This window comes from Telopea speciosissima, chromosome 11 (assembly GCF_018873765.1).
Source record: "Telopea speciosissima isolate NSW1024214 ecotype Mountain lineage chromosome 11, Tspe_v1, whole genome shotgun sequence".
Lineage (NCBI taxonomy): Eukaryota > Viridiplantae > Streptophyta > Magnoliopsida > Proteales > Proteaceae > Telopea > Telopea speciosissima.
In genome coordinates, this window is record NC_057926.1 from 5,707,196 (window position 1) to 5,722,427 (window position 15,232).

Sequence of the window (15,232 nt, forward strand, 5' to 3'; positions counted from 1 at the left end):
CATGGGTCTCACATTGGTATTGGTATTGATCTCTGCCATTATTGATTTGAATCCGTCCGTATCAGTTTGGATCAGTCAGATTCATCTTTTGTTTTTTTGTTTTTTTTTTCTTCCATTTTTACCTTTGTCTATACTCTATACTATGCACTGATACGGATCGGTCCAGAATATCGATACGAATCAGCGGATTCTCCCGATCCAATACCGGTTCCTAAAACCACGGGTCCGAGGGATGCATTCGTCACTTCCGTTTTTTTTGACTTTCCACTGTCTTCATCAGATAAAAATGTTCATTAGATTTGCTGCTGCCTTCCAAACAATTCTCCTCTTAAAAGTATCTCCGCGCATTTCAACTTCGAGTCTCCGATCACCGGAAGACAGCTTCCGGTGACCGGGAATTGCAGCGGGATCAACGAGTTCCACCATGATTTTACATTAACCAATCCCTCTCATGGATTCCCCTGAGAAAGATGATGGAGCTCATAAGCGTCCTTGCCGCATTCTCCTTCGTATCTGTTTTGTTCTTCTCGTCCCCTTCGTCGCCTCGTGCTTCCTCACGTTGGTGATCGCATCTTTGGACATGATGATCGGATATTTCGCAATTTCCAGTCCGATTTCAGTTGCCGCACAGTGCAAGATTATTTCCAGCGGTAAATATCTCTAATTTCCTCTGCCTTTCTTATTGAAGTCTTATGGTCAGTTTTGTTAGTTAGGGTTTGGTTGCTTGTTGAATCTGTAAATTCATCTATATTTGAACTTATTTTTTAGTGTATGTGTTTATTTTTTTTATGAATGATCCAGTATTTTCTGCCAACTTTGTAGTAAATGAGTGGTTGTTTTGTTAGTTCTTCTCTTTGTTTAATGAGTGGAACCGCAAGAAAGGAAGTAAGTGGCTATTTGAAGCTGGCACTTCTGTGGGAGTAGAAACACATTTGATAATAGGATGTAAGTAGTGGTTTTTTTTTATCAGATTAGAAGTGAAAAACGTGTTTGGAAGACACTTCTACAGACACTTTTGACACTTTTTTTTTTTGTGAATAAATTTTTTTTTTACCAAAACCCCAGAAGACCGGGGGGGGGGGGGGGGAGGGGGAAGGGGAATACACAGGGAAAGAGAGGAGGAACTGTACAAACCTCAAGGCCTAGGAAGCCGGGCCAGAAGACTGCAAAATAGAAGAATCTAGGTCCAAGGTGACAACAATGTGCCTGTTCCTTGGGGAATCTGTAAGAGAGCCATGGGGGAGCATATGAAGTCTAGAGCTAACATTGAAGAAGATGACTTTCCAAATCAAGTCAATAGACCCGGAGTGTCCATCTTTGATGATTTCGCTCCATCCAAATATGAGAGATAGCAGCCCCAAACACCAACTTGCCAGCGATATCACAGATAGAGCTACCTGAAAAGGACATGTCCAGCCATAACCACTCCCGAGCAAAAGATATGGGACGTCGACTATGGGGAATCTAAGGTTTTCTTCCAAATAGAGGAGTCTAGGGGGCAAGAAAGAAGAGGTGATCGTCGTCCTCAACACCATTCCAACAAAGAATACAGGAGGGGGAGACAGGGATGTGGCGGAGAAGGAGAAATGATTGGGTGGGGAGGCAAAGGTTAAGGGTTCTCCAGACGTTGAAAGAGTGTTGTGGAATATGTCCTTTTAACCAACCTAATTTGTGCCAAGGGACAGGGGCTATGCGATCTAACAATGTTCCAAGCAAAGCTAGAACTAAAAATACCATTGGGGGAGGGGAGCCAAATGACTTTGTCCGAATGCAGGGGAGGGTGAGGCCCAGACCTGAGTGAGACTAGCGGGGACCAGAAGTCATGGGAGATGAGTGAGGAGAGAAGGGCAGATTTAGGTGAACCAGTGAAGCAAGGTACTGAAGGAAAGGAAAGGAAGGAGTACATGTGGTGGTGTCTCTTCTCTTGCTTTTGGGGAAAAGATAACTAGAGGCTCATGATAGTCAAGGGTTTCAACCCTTTTTTTGTTTCTTTCAATTCTTCCTTGAAGTGTTCCAGAATGGAGAAGCAACTTTTTTTTTTTTTGTTTTTTTGCTTTTTTGCTTCTCTATTTCTGTTTCTTTTCTATTCCAGATGCCCGGTTCACTTTGGGAGAAGAGAAAAATGAACTGGACAATTAAGTGCGTTTCCACTCCTTTTCACTATTGTAGAGCAGAAAAGCACCAGAAACACTGCGTGACTGTTACCAAATGCCCCTAAAGGGAGAAGAACCAGGATTTTGGTTTTGGTGAATCATTTTTATTCTGATTGCATCTGAAACTATGCTAACTGGTAAAAAAATAGATCCTATGAAGTTGTGATGCCACAGAGGATTTGGTTTGAGATGATTTGGATTTGTTGTAGAGTGTTTTGCTTGCTTACTTGAAATGGCTGCAACAGTATTTCAGATACTTCCATTTTCAGTAGAAAATTTTAGTTAAGATACATAAAATGCTATTCCATTGCCATAACTGGGTAACTGAAGTTATAGATCACCACGGTGTATTTGAAATTATAGCCAAACTGAAGGTAAAACCAAGCAGTAGGGAAGAAGAGAGAATGAGAAAGAAGAAGAGAAAAGAGAGAGAGAATCTGAAACTTGATAATTAGTTCAGCCTCTCACACGATGTATATATATAATAAGGAATTACAAATAATAGGAGTTAGTCTCCTAGAACAAAAAGGAAACTAAACTTCAGAATCAAAGACAAAAAAGAAAAACAAATCAAAGGAGAAAAGGGAATAAACTAAAAACCCCTCAACTAAGACCTATCGTATAGGGTCTATGGTTCTCCATAGACCCTCACACCTACGACTTCTAACACTCCCCCTCAAGCTGGAGCATATATATCGCCCTTGCCCAGCTTGGTACAACCACGAACAAACGCCGGCCGAAACAAAGCTTTGGTGAAAAGATCGCCAAGTTGATTAATCGACGAAACGAATGGAGTAGAAATCAGCTTTTGTAACACAGCGGTCTGAACGAAGTGACAATCAACCTCAATGTGCTTGGTCCTTTCTTGAAACACTGGATTGCTAGCAATATAAATGGCGGCTTGATTGTCACAATACATCTCCATAGGTGATAACACAGACCACCCCCAATTCTTGCAGAAGAGACTTCAACCACATAAGCTCAGAAGTTGTATGAGCTATAGCTCGATACTCTGCCTCAGCACTAGATCTGGCTACTGTAGTTTGTTTTTTTACTTCGCCAAGAAACAAGGTTACCACCAACAAATGTACAATAACCAGTCGTTAAACGACGATCACTAGCAAAGCTTGCCCAATCAACATCTGAATATCCAGTAATGCAAGTAATGCAAAATTTGTAATCTATTCTGTTTGACTGCCTGGCCTGAATTACCTCTGATTATCCTTTCCACTTTTGTTGTTTTGATTCTGTTTTTTCTGTTCGGACGTGTGGTCTGTACAGATTATCAGCAGCCAAGCCTGAATGTTCTGATGGCCATTTTTTTGTTGCAAAAAATTGATCTGTATCTCCTTATGTAATTTTATTGACTTGAGGGCTTTACTTATTAATTCTAGAAGGGGAAAGAAATTACTGGAAAATTGCAATGTTTTAGATTGGTGAGGAACTCCCAAGGCTGAGGAATGCAACGATATTGACAATGTAATGAAAATCAATTTGTGGCTATACCCCTAGCTGTGCAAGTATTAAATTAAATTACATCTCCCCCTTAAAATAATGAGGCCATTCTTCGTCATGAAGGAAGTAATCTTGTATAGGTATCAGAGATGTATATTGTGTTTATATCTGGGTTTCACTTTATTCTCAGCATTGTTATTCATTTGTCTACTTCTTCTTCTTTTTTTTTTTGTATAAAAAAAAAAACAACTCAGCTTTATACCAACTAAATGGGGTCGGCTACATGGATCCTTGCAAAGACAAGATATAATAATAGTAAAAGAAAGGAAAGAGTGCCACATCATTGACAAAAACTCAGCAATACCGCCTAAAAGGGGGTCGGCTACATGGATCGTAGCCCTGCATTCAGCTCTATTTGAGGCCATACTTGAGACAAGGCCCAAAACTATGTATGACTACCCTCACTACTTCTCCTAGTGACATTTAGGCCTGCCCCTAGCTCTTTTAGATCTTTCAAACTGTATCAAATCACTCCTTCATACTGGTGCATCCAAAGGCCCTCCTTTGAACATGACCATGGCACCTCAAACGACTCTCTCTAAGCTTCTCATGTATAGGGGCCACTCCCTACTCAGCTCTAATATGGACATTCCTTACTTCATCCTTCGTAGTCTTGCCACACAAGCTATTCTTCTTCTTTCTTTTTTTAAATCCTTTTTAATTCTTGTCTTTTTGCAGTCATGGGAGAATTACTATAATTATTAATATCTTGAATTGCTATATTTCTTGTAGGTGTTGATATTAGATCATCCAAGATCTGTGAACTTGGATGGTTGAACTATAAAGCTAAGCATGTCTTTTACCCCTTGGAAAGAAGAAAGTTCCGCTGCCATTATGATTACTATTGGGCTTCAGTATTCAAGGTTATATTAGCACTTTGTTCAGATCTTTTTCGTTTTTCTGCTAATTCTGTATCAATTGTTAGGTTTTTTAAATTATTTAATGTATAAGACTTGTGGTTGGGTGATTCACTATTGTTGCCTGTGTCATTCTCTTTTAACCCTCTTATACTTGAGTAACTGTTTCCAATTTTGTATCCTTCTACCTGGAATGGCCTAAACTGGGATTTCTGGCTCTCTAGGGGTGAAGGAGGGTTTGAGTCTTTGAGATACAGCCATACAGGTCCTATCACTGCTAGAAGCTATAGAATCTGGAGATGAGGTAATGCAGGTATGCCATTCACAAACCAAAGCATGGATGAGGGCATACTTGATGAACTTGTAATCGGGCCTCGTAGTGGGAAGGTTACAAAACCATAGCTGGTTTTAGGTTCAATGGCATGCTTTAGCTTTTGAATGTAAATGAATGCTCCATGGATTGAGTTATTCAATCTCTGGCGACCCACATAGGATTGATTGAATTGAATGATATGTTTGAGTCTTCGTTGAACATAAGGGATTTGATGCAGGACCATGATGGAGGTTCAAGCTTCCTACCAGGTCTAAAGCTCAAGGGGCGCTAGCACTTTAAATCCGTTTACATTGGAGCCCACACTGCCCAGGCTGAGACCTGGATATAGCTTTATAGATCTTGCATCCTCTAAAATGGAGAAGGATGAGGATAGACAGCAATCACAAAGAGAGGAAACCAGAAATCGAAACCAGTACAGGTGTGGCCCATAGTAGCCTGCCAAATTCAATATAGATTGCCCCCCTATTTACAAATTACAAAGTTGAAAAAATAGAAACCTGTCAAAATAGAAACTCTACCCTTTTGCTGTCAATAGACAATAACACCAAAATATTAACTATAAAAATACAAACTAAAGACAAGGAAACTAAAGAAATAGGAAGTAAACAAAATAGCAACTAATCTAGCTAATCTCTCCATCAAAGATCCACCATATCTCCACCAAGAGGGCCCCACTCTAGCTATACACAACTTCTGGAATTCCTTCTCCACATAAAGATCCGTTGGGCCCCACAAAATCTGATAACTATCTTCCACTGGACCTGCTGTTCGATGCCCATCTTAGAGCAGGAACTCGGGCTTAACCAGGGCATAAATAACCCCAAAACATGGGCCCAAATATGGGCCTGCCCAGGAATTAAATCAAGGGTCTTATACTCCATTAGCTCCCTCCCACTTAAAAAAACTCGACCTCAAGTTTTAGTGAGTCGAGGAATCACTTGAGTGTGATGAATATTGAACTGCTGCCTAAACAAAAATTCCGGAAGCTCACGATAAGTGGATATGTAGTCCTCAAGGAGTGGTCCCTTCTCCTCAAAGAACTTGGGTGGTCTAACATACTCGATGTGCTCAAGCACACAATTATCATCAAGAGTAAAGGTTGTACTCATACAAGATGCGGACATTTTGGAGAGATGGGGTGAATTTTTTTACAATCTACTAAATGGAGCTACCTTGACTAATAGGATGGATTCGGAAGTGGAGAGAAATAATCTTGAAGCCAACACACGTCATGGACTTCTACAACAAGTTGGCGGGGCCGAAGTTAAAGAGGCCCTAAGAAAGATGAAGGTAGGCAAAACACCGGGACCGGATGAGATCCCAATTGAAGTGTAGAAGAGCTTAGGAGTAAGGGGGTTTCTTGGCTAACCAAGCTTACTTTAACAAGATTTTGAGTTCAAAGAAAATGCCAGATAATTGAAGGAGAAGCACTATAGTTCCGATTTATAAGAACAAAGGTGATATCCAGAATTGCAATAACAATAGAGGTACTAAACTAATGAGTCATACCATGAAACTATGGGAGAAAATCATTGGGAGGCATTTAAGAAGAGAAACTGAATATTGGAGAACCAATTTGTTTTATGCCAGAGAGATCCACGATAGAAGCTATTTACCTTCTAAGCATAGTTGTCAAGGCATCGCCTAGGCGTCCAGGCGCTTTGGTCGAGTTGGGTGCTTTTGTCGCTTACTTGGTGTCACCATGATTTTTTACCATCCAACGCCTTGGACCGCCTAACCGCTATGACAACTATGGTTATAAGGAGGCTTATGGAAATTTTTAGAGCTTACAAAAGGAATCTTTATATGGTCTTTATCAACCTAGAAAAGGCCTATGATAGAGTTCTTAGAGAGCTCAATTGGCATGTCCTAGGGAAGAGAAGGAACTCAAGTAACTATGTGGATATAATTAAGGACATGTATGAGGGTGTGGTGACAAGTGTCAGAACTGCAGAGGGCCAAAGTAGTGAATTCCCAATTACAATTGGGTTACACAAGGATCAGCTCTAAGCTCTTATTTGTTTGTACTCATCATGGATGATTTAACCAGGCACATCCAAGATGAGGTCCCTTGGTGTATGCTTTTCGATGATGATATTGTTTTGATAGACGAGACAGTGGAAGGGATTAATGTGAAGTTGGAGTAATGGAGATCATGATTGGAATCAAGAGGTTTTAAGTGAAACAGAACAAAGACAGAATTTATGATGTGTAACTTCAGTCAAACCAGGAGAGGTGATGAAGTGGTGAAACTTTAGGAGCGAGAGCTACTACAAAGTAAATGCTTTAGATACCTGAGCTCAACCATTAAAAAAGAGGGTGATATAGAGGATGATGTTTCCCACGCGAATTAAAGTAGGATGGATGAAGTGGAGAGGTGCATCAGGAGTTTTATGTGACAAATGCATGCCTATTAAGCTTAAGGGGGAATTCTACAGGACAGTAATAAGACTAGCGATGACATATGGGACGAAATGTTGGGCCGTTAAGAAGAGTAATATAGATAAGATGAGTATAGCGGAGATGAGGATGTGCGACAAAACCAGGAGAAATAGAGTAAGGAATGATTGTATTAGAACCGAATTGGGAGTTGCACCAATCCAGGACAAGCTTCGTGAGAGCCGCTTGAGGTGGTATGGTCATGTCCAATGGAGACCCATGGATGCACCAGTAAGGAAGAGTGACCAGATTCAGTACCTAAAACAGGTAGGAGGGGTAGGCCTAAAATGACTATTGGTGAAGTGGTAAGAAAGGATTTGCATATGGTAGGGTTCGATTGTAATATGACCGCGGATAGAGTTTGTTGGCGAAACACAAATTGAGTGAATGGCTTAGATGATCAATGATCACCCCTAAGCCTGTATGTATATTGTTGAAAATTAAAGACAGTATTACATGTGAGCAATGTGGGACTAAACCCACATAATAGAAATAAAAATAAAATAGTAAAAAAGGTCCAGAATACCCCCATGGTATTCTGGCCCATATAATCCAACACTCCCCCTTAAGTTGGAGCAAATATGTCAATCATGCCCAACTTGACTAGATTAGGATGAAACAGTTTTTCGGATAATCCCTTGGTGAAAATATCAGCAAGTTGATCAGCAGACTTCACAAAGGGAACACAAATCAGCCCTTCTTCCAATTTCTCCTTAATGAAATGCCTATCCACTTCAACATGCTTAGTGCGATCATGCTGTACCAGGTTATGTGCAATACTGATTGCAGCCTTGTTGTCACAGTACAACATCATAGGAAGACGAATAGGAACCCCAAGGTCTTGTAGCAAGCCTTTGAGCCAAAGTAACTCACAAATGCCTTGTGCCATAGCATGAAATTCTGCTTCGGCACTAGAACGAGCAACTACATTCTGCTTCTTGCTACGCTAAGTGACAAGCCACCTTCAAAAGAACAATACCCAGAGATAGACTTGTGATCTGTAGAACCAGCCCAATCAGCATCAGTGTATGCCTCTATCCGTAGGTGACCATGAGGAGACAGGAGAATGCCCTTTCCAGGAATTGACTTCAGGTAGTGAAGGATACGAAGAACAACCTCCATATGAGAAGAGTAGGGATCATGCATAAACTGACTCACAGTACTCATAGCAACAGCAATATCCGGGCGTGTGTGTGAGAGATAAATCAACTTCTCCACTAGTCTTTGGTACCGACCATTATCAACAGGTTCACCCTCTTTTTCCTTGAGACGAATAGTAGCATCCATAGGAGTATCTGAAGGGTGACATCCTAGCAAACCAGTTTCAGCCAATAAATCTATGACATACTTCCTTTGGGAGAGAAAAATGCCTTTAGAAGATCTGGCAACCTCAATCCCAAGAAAGTACCGTAGCTTTCCTAGATCTTTAATCTCAAACTCCTAGCCAAGAAAGGACTTCAACCGGCTGATCTCATTACCATCATTGCCAGTGACTACTATGTCATCAATGTAGACTATAAGAACAGTGAGTTTTCCACCAACCCTCTTTATGAAGAGAGTGTGATCAGCATTACTCTGCTTATAACCTACAGAAATCATGGCCTTAATGAAACCGGCCAAACCATGCTCGAGGTGACTGCTTTAGCCCATAAAGTGCATGCTTCAATTTACACACCTTACCTTGGTTTTTGTCACAAGAGCACCCTGGTGGAATGTCCATATATACCTCTTCATCCAGTTTTCCATTGAGGAAAGCATTCTTCACATCCAACTGTTGCAATTCCCATCCAAGATTGACTGCACAGGATAGCAAAACGCGAACAGTGTTTAGCTTTGCAATAGGGGCAAAGGTCTCCTGGTAATCAATGCCATATGTCTGGGTGAACCCCTTTGCCACAAGTTGTGCCTTATACCTATCCACAGTGCCATCCACCTTCTGTTTCACTACAAACACCCGCTTACATCCAACAGTTCTCTTCCCAGGTGGAAGAATCACAAGCTCCCATATGCTATTTTTTTTTTAGGCTTCCATTTCTTCCATCATTGCTGCCTTCCACTTTCCATCTGATAGAGCTTCCTGCCAATTGTTAGGAATACGAACAGAAAAAAGAGAAGAAACAAAGGCACGAAAAGATGAAGAAAGGGAGTCATAAGAAACAACACGGGATATAGGATGCTTAGTGCAAGCCCTGACACCCTTGCGAATAGCAATAAGTAAATCAGGAGAAGAAGTATTACCAGGTGGAGAGGCAGGTTCTGGAACCAGGTTCGGCAATTGGATGGGTATTAGTGCTATAGTTGATTGAAGCTGCTTATGTTTCCTTGTATAAGTCTACACATTATATTCATTAATCCTCCTCTGAAATTCACTAATGGTTTTCTGGACAGGAGTCTGCTCCCCTTGAGTAGGAATGTCAACAACATCATCTGGGATGGTCTCCTCCTGTATAGGGACCTCTCCCCCTGAAGCAGAGGGAGGAGTAGGAAGTAGGAGGAATAGGGACAGACTCATTGTAAACAGACTGTAGGGGAGGTTCTATGGTCAGCACATCTTCACTAACACTCTCCCCCTGAAGAGGTGGGGACAAATAATAAGACACAGTCTCATGAAAAACAACATCCATACTGACCAGTGTCCGTCTGGCAAGAGGATAATAGCACTTGTACCCCTTCTGGGTGGCAAAGTACCCCAAAAATATGCAGCGGATACTACGGGGTTCAAGTTTACCAGGGGACCTAGTATCCCTGGCATAGCAAACACAGCCAAACACCCTAGGGGGAACAATAAAAGAAGAAGAGCCAAGTAAGAGCTCGACAGGGGCCTTGGAGTCAAGAACCCGACTGGGCAGCCTATTAATCAAATAGGCCGTATTGAGGACAGTATCTCCCCAATAAAAGGAAGGAACATGTCGAGCAAACATAAGTGCTCTGGCCACCTCCAAGAGATGGCGGTTTTTTCTTTCAGCCACACCATTCTGGGCTGGAGTATCAACACAACTGGTCTGATGTACAATCCCATGGGCAGCAAGGTATCTTTGGAACTGACCTTCCATATACTCTGTCCCATTGTCACTTCTCAAGACTTTGAGAGTGGCACTAAATTGGGTCTGGACCATTGTGTGAAAATGCTGAAAATAGGAAAAAACCCTCATTTTTCCCAAGTGAATCGGGAATAACAATCTATAAAAGTGACATACCACCTATGACCAGAGAGAGAAGCTTTTCGACTAGGACCCCACACATCAGTATGAACCAATTGAAATAAGGAAGAAGACCTTTTATTAGAAATAGGATAGTTTGAACGTGTCTGTTTGGCCAAGACACAAGGCTCACAAAAGAAATCTTCCTTATTACTATTTTTCAATAATGCTGGAAATAAATGTGATAAAGTTCCTAAAGGGGGGGGGGGTGTCCTAGTCGAGAATGCCATTTGTGTACTTCAGAGGAGAATGATGCAGGCTGACATAGCTGAGAAGGTAAAGCCTGTGTAACAAGTGGGTCACCATCAAGCAGGTACAATCCACCATGCACCTTACCTGATCCAATCGTCTTCCTCGAGTCTAGATCCTGAAATACACAATGAGATGGACACCCCACATAATAGAAATAAAAATAAAACAGTAAAAAAGGTCCAGAATACCTTGGGGGTATTCTGGCCCATATAATCCAACAGAGTTGTTTAGAGGACAAGGACCCGTGTAGCCGATCCCTTGTAGGGGGATGTTCCTTGGATGCTGCTTTGACCACTACTTACTTTTTTCCTTTAGTAATTTTATTTTATTTTTTTTTACTTCCTTTTACTCCTTTTTACATTTTTATACTCCCTCCTACTTCTCTTATTTCTATTACTGTCATGGCTGCTTCGGATCCATGTAGCCGACCCCATTTAGTTGGGATAAGGTTATGGTTGTTGTTGTTGTAGTGAAGGCTGTACTCAAGTGATCTTCTGCAACAACATCATCACCTTGTTTATCCTTTACTTTAAATGTTTCAGAATCTTCTTCACGGCCGTCCTCCATACTTGTCAAGGCGCCTAGGCAAACCAAGGTGATCGAGGGGGTAAAAAACCAAGGCAACACCAGAAAACTAGGTGAGAGAAAGGCGACTGGACGTCTAGGCGATGCCTTGACAACTATGCCATCCTCTGTAACATCTATCGAAGGAGCCATTCTCAAAAATGAATGTCTAGGGTGTCATTTTTATCCTCTTCAGTAGTATCAGTCGGCTGCTCTTCAACCTCATCACCTTAGGGAAGTGGACGGAAAATCGAGAGAGAGAAGAAGAAGAAGAAATATGCAACTTGGGAGTTACACGATATGTGTAATCTCCCACTAAACTTCATTATATATAATCACTAAGGGCATAACAGGAAAAATAAAATAAAAAGAAATAAGAAAGCTTGACTAAACTGCCCTTCTCACCTGTCTCAATATTACCGTCACGCTAATACCGAGACTTACATAAGTCTCGATAACACTCCCCCTCAAGCTGGAGCATAGATTTTAATCATGCCCAGCTTGTTACAAATATAATCCACTCTTGCACTCCCCAAAGACTTTGCAAACACACTTGCAAGTTGTGATCCTGTACGGATATGACAAGGAGAAATCAACCCTTGTTGTAGCTTTTCTTGAACAAAATGACAGTAATGTAGTCCTAGGTAGGAGTATTCCCACTAGGAACCAAGGTAATGGGATCACCAAACAAGACTGCTGATTTGGCTGGGCAGAATTAGGGTTTTAAACTAAATTCTAGGGTTAGGTATGGGGGAATAAGACACTGTATATCTGATTTTAATATGCAGGCTTTGGGAAGGCTTTTAAAACAGAATTGATACAGATTTAAATCAACATTCTGATTCCAGAATTTTAGGGTTAGGGTTTTGGGTTTTAGAACTTAGGGAAACTACCAAAACTAGGGTTTAAAGTGGGATTTATGACCAGGGCTTAAGGTCGAGTGTGAGGGACAAGGGAATGGAAGTTTGGCTGTGATTTGAAGGAATTCTGTCGGCTGAATAAGTCTAGACAGAAATAAGGGTTTTTTTGGGTTTTAATGGAGAAGAAGGATTTAGGGTTTTGACTGTTGATTATGGGCAGCAGCTAGGGTCGAGTGTAGATAATGGTGTTGGGAGGCTATGGCCTAAGTTTGATTGATTTCTGATGGAGAAACAGTTCTGGACAGAACTCAGCAGGCTAGGGTTTATGAAAGTAAAACAGAAAAATAAAGGGGGATCGAATGGGGAAGGAGAAGGAATAAGAAAAACAGAATTAAAACTCAAACTTACCACAGGAATCCACCAGCAGCAGCTTGAAGGATGAAGGATGAAACCAACTTCAGAAAGAGAGATCCTCCCAGCCATCACGGCGTAAGGAGTCGCAGGAATCCACCCACCCTTTCCACCTTGAAATCCACAAGGATGCACTCTCCAAGGGGCAGGAACAGTAGCAGCAGTCGGCAAGCAGCAGAAACAGTATTTTTTTTCAAATTTCAATGTGGGGGAGCCTCCCACGATTTCTACTTTTATAATAAAGGGCCAATGGCCAAATCCTAGTACAAATTAAAGTCTCCTCCTAAAATCGTGGAAGGGAGAGATTTAATCTAACTTAACTCATTTAAAACAGTAAATTGACTAAGATACCCCTACTAATTTAAAATAAAAGAATCTAACTTAAAACAACTAATTTAAAAGAAGATTCCATACTAGCTAATAGGATATAAGGACCTATTGACCAATAGGAACACTTCACTTAAATTAGACCAATTGAACCAATTGGATGCAACCAATTCTAAAACGGTTCAATTTAAAAACAGGAAAATAAACTAAGTATTGAAAATAATAATCCTAATCTATGGGTCCCTATTCAAACCCTAAGTTCAGGGTTTCTTCTTCTTCTTCTTCCTTTTTGGAGCTGCATCAGACAGTCAACCTCAATGTGTTTCGTCCTTCATGAAACACAGGATTTGAAGCAATATGGACAGCAGCTTGGTTGTCACATCACAGTTTCATCGGAGAATCATCAACAAAGCCAAGTTCATCCAATAACTGTCTCACCCACATCAACTCACAGGTAGCATGTGCCATAGCCCTATACTCTGACTCCGCACTGGAACGAGCAACTACTTTCTGTTTCTTGCTCTTTTAGGACACCAAATTCCTTCCAACAAACATACAATAACCTGTAGTAGACCACCTGTCGATCGGAGATCCTGCCCAATCAGCATCTGAACAACCCTCTATCCGCCCATGGCCATGATCACCATAGAGAAGACCACGTCTTGGAGCCTTTTTGAGATAACGTAAGATATGCATAACAGCCTCCCAATGAGACATCCGAGGAGCAGACAATGCAATAGTATGCAAAAAATCCCACCCCTCAAGATGTTAAGGAAGAGATTTGAATTAATGACCATAACATTTGTTTCCTTTGGATTTGGCAAAATTACGTATTTCTAGTAGGGATCTTTTTTTCTTGAACTATGTTCTTCTGACATCAGAAGATTGTACTAACACCTAAACAATGATCAAAGCCTCCCTTTGAGGTGTATGCTGTGTCCACTTGGACAGAGTGCTCCCTAAGGAAATTTAGAGAGGTTGACATAGAAAAAATCAGTATAACATTGCAGCCAATAGCAGTTAGCAAATAAAATTGTACAATAGCAATTAACAAAGAAGAAAATTTCAGGAAATTTTTTTTTGAAGAGAGCATCCCCTAGTCCCCTTCTTTATTTTTCGCTAAGTTGGACAGAGCTTCCCCTTAGAGAACCAGGGGAAGCTTTCTCAAGTCTCAGACAGCCATGTGCAGGATAGAGGGCTAGGAAAAAAAAATGGAATGAGAGATGTTGTATGTTGATATACATTGTTGTGACCCTTACTTAACAGCTCGAGCTTTTGGGATAAGTGGTTGTAACATGGTAGGAGTATCAAAACCAGGAGGTTGAGTGTTCGATCCTTGGTAAGTGCAAGGGGTTTGTGTTATATGTTGTTGGGCCCCTACATGTTGTGCCCCCTTTGTCCCACGTGATGGTGTCATGTGCAAAGCCGTGTGTGTATAGCATAGTTGTCACACCGTCTAGCGAACCAAGGCATTGGACGGGGCTGGACGAAAGGCGACACCAACAAGGTGCCTGGATGTCAAGGCAGTCACCTTGACAAAGTCTTGACAACTATGGTGTAGGGTGGGGTCCATGCACATGCAGGGTGTCGATATACATTGTTATGGCCCTCACTTAGCTGCTTGAGCTTTTGGGATAAGCAGTTGTAAGTTGTAACAAGAGAAAAAGGAGAAAGAAGAGAAGGAAGAAATTCAAAAAAGGGAAAAAGAAAAGAAGAAGAAGCTCCAAAGTCCAGCCAAGACCAACAATTCTAGATGCCCTTCATGATGGTATCCTTCACCTTGTCTTAGGGTTTGAAGAGTTCTTGACAGAAGTGTTTTCAAGACTCAGTAGAGACCAAATGGTGTTGAATTCCTCTTCCACAAAATTTATCCAAGAAGAAACATAATAAAAATGCAATAGAATGACATAAGTACCCCTATTTAGATTTTTTATACCAATTTACCCTTATTAGGAAGCATTAGTACCAAATTTACCCTTACTAAAAAACATTAGTACCAAATTCTCATAAAATTACATAGTAATAACATCACTTCAATCAGGTGATTACCTCGTGTGCCTTTATGAACCAGGCAAAGCTCAAAAATAGCAATGAACCACATCGCCTGATTAAAGGCATGCGCCTTGTGTCGCCTTGCACCTCAGGCGCACTGCCATTGTAGCCCATGACGACACTGTTCTTTACAGAGAGAGTTTCCTCATTGTAGATTGAGATCTGGTTCAGTCATTATAAATCACATTGGAAATGTTTGGGAGATAAGATTGTTGTAATATGGGATATAAGGGTAGAATTGTTCTTGGGAGTTTTATGTTGTGTTGCC

General features: G+C 41.1%; 1 protein-coding gene across 1 annotated transcript in view; it reads left to right on the forward strand.

Moving 5' to 3' along the window:
• Positions 1-283: 283 nt before the first annotated feature.
• LOC122646496 overlaps positions 284-15,232 on the forward strand; it is a 61,193-nt gene continuing 46,244 nt past the window's right edge. Inside the window, exons 1-2 of the mRNA XM_043840067.1 lie at positions 284-650; positions 4,401-4,531. Of these exons, the coding sequence (XP_043696002.1) occupies positions 452-650; positions 4,401-4,531 (330 nt within the window). The 5' untranslated portion in view covers positions 284-451. The remainder of the gene's footprint in view (positions 651-4,400; positions 4,532-15,232) is intronic.